At 36.8% G+C, this 6,091-nt stretch overlaps 1 protein-coding gene across 1 annotated transcript; it reads left to right on the top strand.

Annotated features, from left to right (window-relative positions):
• Positions 1–298: 298 nt before the first annotated feature.
• On the top strand, positions 299–3,151 carry LOC143584550 (stellacyanin-like). The gene is made up of 3 exons (XM_077066578.1): positions 299–431; positions 641–904; positions 2,779–3,151. The coding sequence occupies exons 1-3, from the start codon at positions 340–342 to the stop codon at positions 3,014–3,016; spliced, it is 594 nt and encodes a 197-aa protein (XP_076922693.1). The 5' UTR covers positions 299–339; the 3' UTR covers positions 3,017–3,151.
• Positions 3,152–6,091: the final 2,940 nt, after the last annotated feature.

The following is a 6,091-nucleotide window of genomic DNA, read 5'->3' as shown; positions in this document are numbered from 1 at the left end:
CTAAAATTTATAAACAACAAACTATAACTAATTTATTTCAAATACTCTTTTCATTTCAACCAAATGAACATCTTTTGGTCGGGTTATTATAATATAAATTTTAGTACTAAAACCACTTAATACCTAATACCACAATAATACCATTACAGTTTACACATTCCATACCCGCTACAATTTTGACTTTACATCCCACAATAAGTCAACTTTATAATTGTATCTTTTGTAATTAAGTCCAACTCTCCAAGGATTCCACTATCCTATAAATACATGCTTAAAACAACAGCCTTCATCACCTTATCAAACCACCATCAATTTCAAAACTCAATAAACAAAATATAAATGGCTGGACTAACGAAGTCAACAATGGTTGTATTGGTGGTGGTCATGATGGTTGCATCTTGCCAACTTCAGTCCACGGTGGCACAAACAAGGTACGTTTATATTAAGTAAAAATATAAAATAAGTCACTAGTAGCTTGTATTAAGAAAATCAAGATAAAAACAATAAATTCAAAAAAAAATTACATTTGAACCTAGTACATAACAGGACATTTTGTATACATGTATTATTGTAACCTAGCTAGTACATAATAAGTAGTTAGTTTACATTTAAATTTTTTACCGGTTTATTAAAATAGCAGGCACGTCGTTGGAGACACCTTGGGCTGGACCATTCCCCCAAACGGTGCCGCTACCTATACCACCTGGGCTTCCCAAAAAACCTTCACAGTCGGGGATACACTCGTATTTAACTTCACCAACGGATTGCATAATGTGGCTGAAGTTCCTTCAGCCGCTTACGACTCATGCACCACCACCAACACCCTATCACTCAAGTCCACTGGCCCTGCCACGGTCACACTAACCCGCCCTGGGACCCACTACTATATCTGTACTGCTATAAGGCTGAGGGGTGTGGGGGGCGCGAGAGGGGGCGCGAGTGGGGGCGCCAGCCAATAATATTGTGACGTGTGGCAGAGAGAGAAACTTGATAAGATGGGTGTTGGTAGTGGTGCTCGCGCCCCGGGACATGGTGTGGAGGGGCGCGAGAGGGGGCGCGAGCGGTTTTTTTTTTTTATTTTTTTATAAATGTATTAAAAAAACGTATTATTAAAAAAACTCATATATTATTTAAAAAAACACGCATTAATTAAAAAAACACATTAATATCTAAAAAAAATTAAAGTACTAAAAAAAACATTATTCTTATTCTTCGGCTTGGTCTTCTTCGATCAACCTCTTCCGGATACGTTCCTTTTGTTTTTCCATCAGCATTTGGTCGACCGGATTTAGGTTACTAAAGTCTCTTGTAAGGAAGTCCAAATCTCTCATTCTTTTTTTTTTCCTTTTTGTCATTAGAGACCACCTCCATGGTTTTGTTGAATTTATTGAGGGATTCAACAAGATCGTTGATGTTTACGGCTTCCCCCTCAGCCGGTTTTTTGCCCCTGGCGTCCCTTCCCAATGGCCGCCTCCTCGGCGGTGAAGACGTTTCCTCCCCCGCAACGTTTAGGTCGAATCCAACCCGGCAATCCGACCCGGCGGAAGTGCTGTACGCTCCAGACGAACTAGTTTTAGTCCGTTTCGGCCCTACTTCCGCATCAACGTCCGGCGCCACCAGCTCAACCCACTTAGAACACCGTCTCAACCTCTCCCACACCTTTACATCGTCCCACGTCTTCACCGTCCCATACCTCCGCAGGCACTCCTGCTTCCACTCTTCGACAGTGAAATTATAAACCGCCAAATCGTCACTGCCACTTGGTCTCATACGACCGGCGTTCCTGTTGAACAGATTAGTAAACAAGCCGACAAATTTTCTGATTTCGGTCCACCGACCCAAAATCATATCGGCGTTCCGCTCTGTACTCCCAACGAACGAATAGAACGTCTCCCTAACCTTTGTCCAAAAGACCTTGCTCTTTTGGTAGTCCGCTGCAAAATGCATAAATAAATTTGTAAGTCATTTAACTTTTTTATTTAACTTTTTTATTAAAAATCATTTTTAAAAACGTTAAAACAATTATCGCAACGCCGATCCTCAGAAGTGACTATCCAAGCCCGACACAGGGCTTCCTTCTCATCCGATGACCACGGAGTGATTTTCCGTTTCGTCCTTCCGGTCGAAGCCGAACCCGACCCGTCCGTTGCAACTTGTTTTTTCCGGTGGACGCGTCTTCTTTGTCCCGCAGCTTCACCTTCTGGTTCTTGTGTCTCCGGAACTACAAAGTTAGGAGACGGTTGTATGTTGGATGGTTGAAAGCCGGATGGTTGTTGCGACCCCGAATAAAACATCGCTTGGTCCGGTGCCGACCATAAATCGTCGTAACTGTAGTCTGAATCTAGGTTTGGGTACCAATTTCCAGCCATGTTTTTAAAAAAAAGTTTGAAAGATGGGATGATTTTGGGTTTTGGGTGTGGTATGTGATATTGGTATTTGATATTAGTGTTGGTTTGGGTTTGATATAGGTTTAATAGAGAGAAAATTGTATGTTTTATATTGTGGTTGGTTTGTATTTGATATAGATATATATAGAGAAAAAAAAAATTTTTTTTTTTTTAAATAAAGAGCCAACGGCTCATTTTTAAGACTCCAACGGCTCTTTTCACCATTCCCACGCCCCACAGGTCCCGCGAACCCCCTTGCGCCTGCCTCTTTTTCCGCGCTCGCGCCCCTCTCGCGCCCCTCTCGCGCCTCGGTGGTGTGGTGCTCGCGCCCCGGGGCGCGAGCGGCTGTCCTCTTGCGCCCTGTCTAGCGCTCCACACCCCTCAGCCTAAGTCATTGTCAACTTGGTCAAAAGTTAACTATCAATGTCTCTAAAGTCATCACAACTGCCAACACTCCTGATCAATCAGCAATACCACTATCTCCACCGTCTACTATTGCTACTGCTCCATCTGCCTTTGAGTTAGCTCCCTCCGGCAGTCTTATACCGCCGTCACTAAGCTCATCTCCTTCTTTCGCTGCGGAGGTGCCGGTCACTTTATTGGCTGTTGCTTTGGCATTCTTTCACTAGATCATTTTGGCTGATGGAGTTTTAATCTTTTTCTTGATGTTTTATGAATTTGTGGCTCTTTTGTTATTGGTTTTTTTCATTGTGTTCTTTGTATAAGGTTAATAAATAAAGTTTACATTTTTGTATTTTTATTGTTTTCCACGTATGTGTTTCTTTATGGTATAATTATTTATTTATTGTCACAAACACAAAAATTTTTAAGAGTGTTACAAACACAGAATCTCTCAAGAACAACAAAAACATTAAAATACAGAAGATGAAATCATCAGTCAAAACCAACGATTAAACGATTTTTAAGATGAAAGCAATCGGGATAACAATTATCTGATGTTAAGAACTGCCAGAAACAAGAAGTTTAGTTTTCTATTGATTGCAACTCAGATATACAAACATAAAATTAACCAAATAATGAGACGAATCAATCCAGACGAGAATAATACGAACTAAAAGAAAACCAGCAGAAGGTTTCATCAAAATTTAACAAAAACGAAACGCTAATCAAATCAAGTAAAGATAATAATCCAAGGGATGAGAGAAGGCATCTTAAGACTAATCTGAAGTCAATTCTATATAATAAAGTAGCATTTTAGATCAAGCTCAATGACCCGCATCACGTCCACAACAATAAGATTTGCCCAAATGCCACGAGCCCGTATTAACTCAGCAAGAGCCCGTGTCACATCCCATATTTAACTCCGCAGCCGAATTCATCAAACAACAAAATAACATTAACAATTGAAACACACTTGCATATAACATAAGTTTGATAATAAAATAGGGTAGAGTTAAAATACAAAGTACAACCAAAATAAGGAATGTGAGAAATAATCTAATCCATTGATTTTATATTTGGATCGTGAATATTAATTTAAAAATAAAAATTGATAAAAAAAAGGCATGGACGTAATAACCCACTTACACTTTATCTCTCCATATGCAAGACACATGTCAATTCATTCATCATTTTAAAACGTTTATAACTTTTTCATATGACATTCTTTTTAGAAAATTTTTTTACTATATAAACGATCGTTTTTTTATCTTTAATATGAATATCATCTTGTTATATAAATATAAAAAAGAAGTTAGTGGGTTTTTTATAGTGTTATTTTGTTATCCATTATCTTTTTTTAATGAGTTTTTCTATGCACTGCGTTATAGTTTTTGGTTATTGTGAGGTACTCATATTATAGATAAAAATTAAAACAATGATTACATCATTGTGTCTTTTTGTTCATCATTGTGTTTTTTCGCTGAACATTTGTCTTTCTACTTATCATTGTGTTTTAGTCTTTGCGCTCAACATTCTCTTAATTAAGTTGAGAAAAATAGTATTATGTTCATTGTGTATTACGTTCAAGTCATTGTGTAATATGTAGATTCTATCAATGTTTTCAGACCCGACCCGGAAGCCTTACCGGGTCAAAGATCAGACTAACCCGGGAGGGCGGACCGGTGTTTGACCCGGATGATGTCATAAATAATTTAAATATATATATTTATTTATATATATAATTCATATACAAATTAAAATAATAATAATAACAAATTTTAATTATTTATGTTACATACATTGCTTTTTGAATATATATAATTTATATCTGATCAATAAAGACATTAAAAAAAACTTGGTTGGTTTTCTACTAGGTAATTATTAAAGCTTCTATCTAGGAAAGGACGCAAGTTCGAATCCCATCATCCACATTTCATTTTGGATTTAAGGAATATATAGGTTTTATCGGTTGACACGCCGGGTCACCGGGTCCGGGCCAACCGCCACCCGCAAGACCCGACCGGGTTTTTAGAAAACGGCCCAAATACCTCGACCCGGCCCGGTTTAGAGACCGGGTCCCGGTCCGACTGGTCGGGCTAGACCGGGGTTCAAAACACTGGATTCCATTGTGTTTTACGTTCAGGTCTTTGTGTTATATGTATTTACCATTGTGTCTTACGTTTCAGGTCATTGTGTTATATGTATTCATTATTGTGTTTTACGTTTAAGGTTATTGTGTAATATGTAATCATCATTGTGTTTTATGTATTTGATAATTTGTTGGTATTTTTCATTATATTTACATATTATTACACAACGATGTTATTAGTATTTAAAAAAAACACAATGATCAGTTGAATGACACAATGGCGAAAAAAACGCATTGACAAACAAAAAGACTCATTGATGAAAAAGACACCATGGTAAGCCAAAAGGACACAATGATGTATTTTTTTTATATAACAAAATCATATTCATATTAAAGATAAAAAACGTTTATTTTTATGGTGAATTTTATTTTTAAAAAATATCATATGAAAAAGTTATAGACGATTAAAAATGATGAGGGACTGAACATGTGACTTGCATGTGGAGAGTATTAAATGTTTACTATACCTTATACCATTTTTTCTTTGGTTTCAACTTAACACGCGTCAATTAATTATGGTTTCCTACATTTCTAATTTTTGTTGGTATTTGTAGAATGACTCAACCCTAATGAACCATACATATATTTTAACATGAACAAAGAAAACAAAGACTCGTATATTGATGATGTGAATGATGTCTACCGATCTTTCCATTAAATGCCTCTGTACTTAGACTCATATGCACGAGATGAAACCGAATACACATAGAAACCATGAACCATCTGCAAACTAGAACGTATAACCCAACAATCCTTAAGCCCAATTATAACACCACATATCATGAAAACAAAAGAAAGGCAAAAACAAGTTAATTAACCAATAATTAGAGAAAAAAAAACATAGAACAAATGTTTGATCGATATTGAATTGAAACATACATACTTTCATTTTACTTGTGCATAACTATTTGATGATTCAATATTATTGATATTGGTTAATCATTTAACTTGTGCGTACATGATAAAGAATCATTTGTATGTTAAGTTACACCATTAACCTCGTAACATTTTAGCACGGTAAACCGCAAGTTCCATTTATTACACAATTTAGAACCTCACAACTTTTAAAATGGTTCAAACCCATATCATAACGACCGAGATTCCAGCATGCTTCGGTCGCGCGTGGGTTTATTATATTAACATGTAAGGGTGA

Source organism: Bidens hawaiensis, unplaced genomic scaffold (assembly GCF_021521415.1).
Source record: "Bidens hawaiensis isolate Kalapana, Puna unplaced genomic scaffold, B.hawaiensis_p1.1 tig00033170_1, whole genome shotgun sequence".
NCBI lineage: Eukaryota > Viridiplantae > Streptophyta > Magnoliopsida > Asterales > Asteraceae > Bidens > Bidens hawaiensis.
This window is presented reverse-complemented; position numbering and strand designations above follow the sequence as displayed.

What these genes read in the sequence shown, in the direction of transcription:
- LOC143584550 (XM_077066578.1), top strand. Translation starts at nt 340, where the DNA reads ATGGCTGGACTAACGAAGTCAACAATGGTTGTATTGGTGGTGGTCATG. An exon ending in TCCACGGTGGCACAAACAAG is followed by an intron (nt 432 to 640) that starts GTACGTTTATAT and finishes TTAAAATAGCAG; the next exon opens with GCACGTCGTTGGAGACACCT. An exon ending in TATATCTGTACTGCTATAAG is followed by an intron (nt 905 to 2,778) that starts GCTGAGGGGTGT and finishes CCTCAGCCTAAG; the next exon opens with TCATTGTCAACTTGGTCAAA.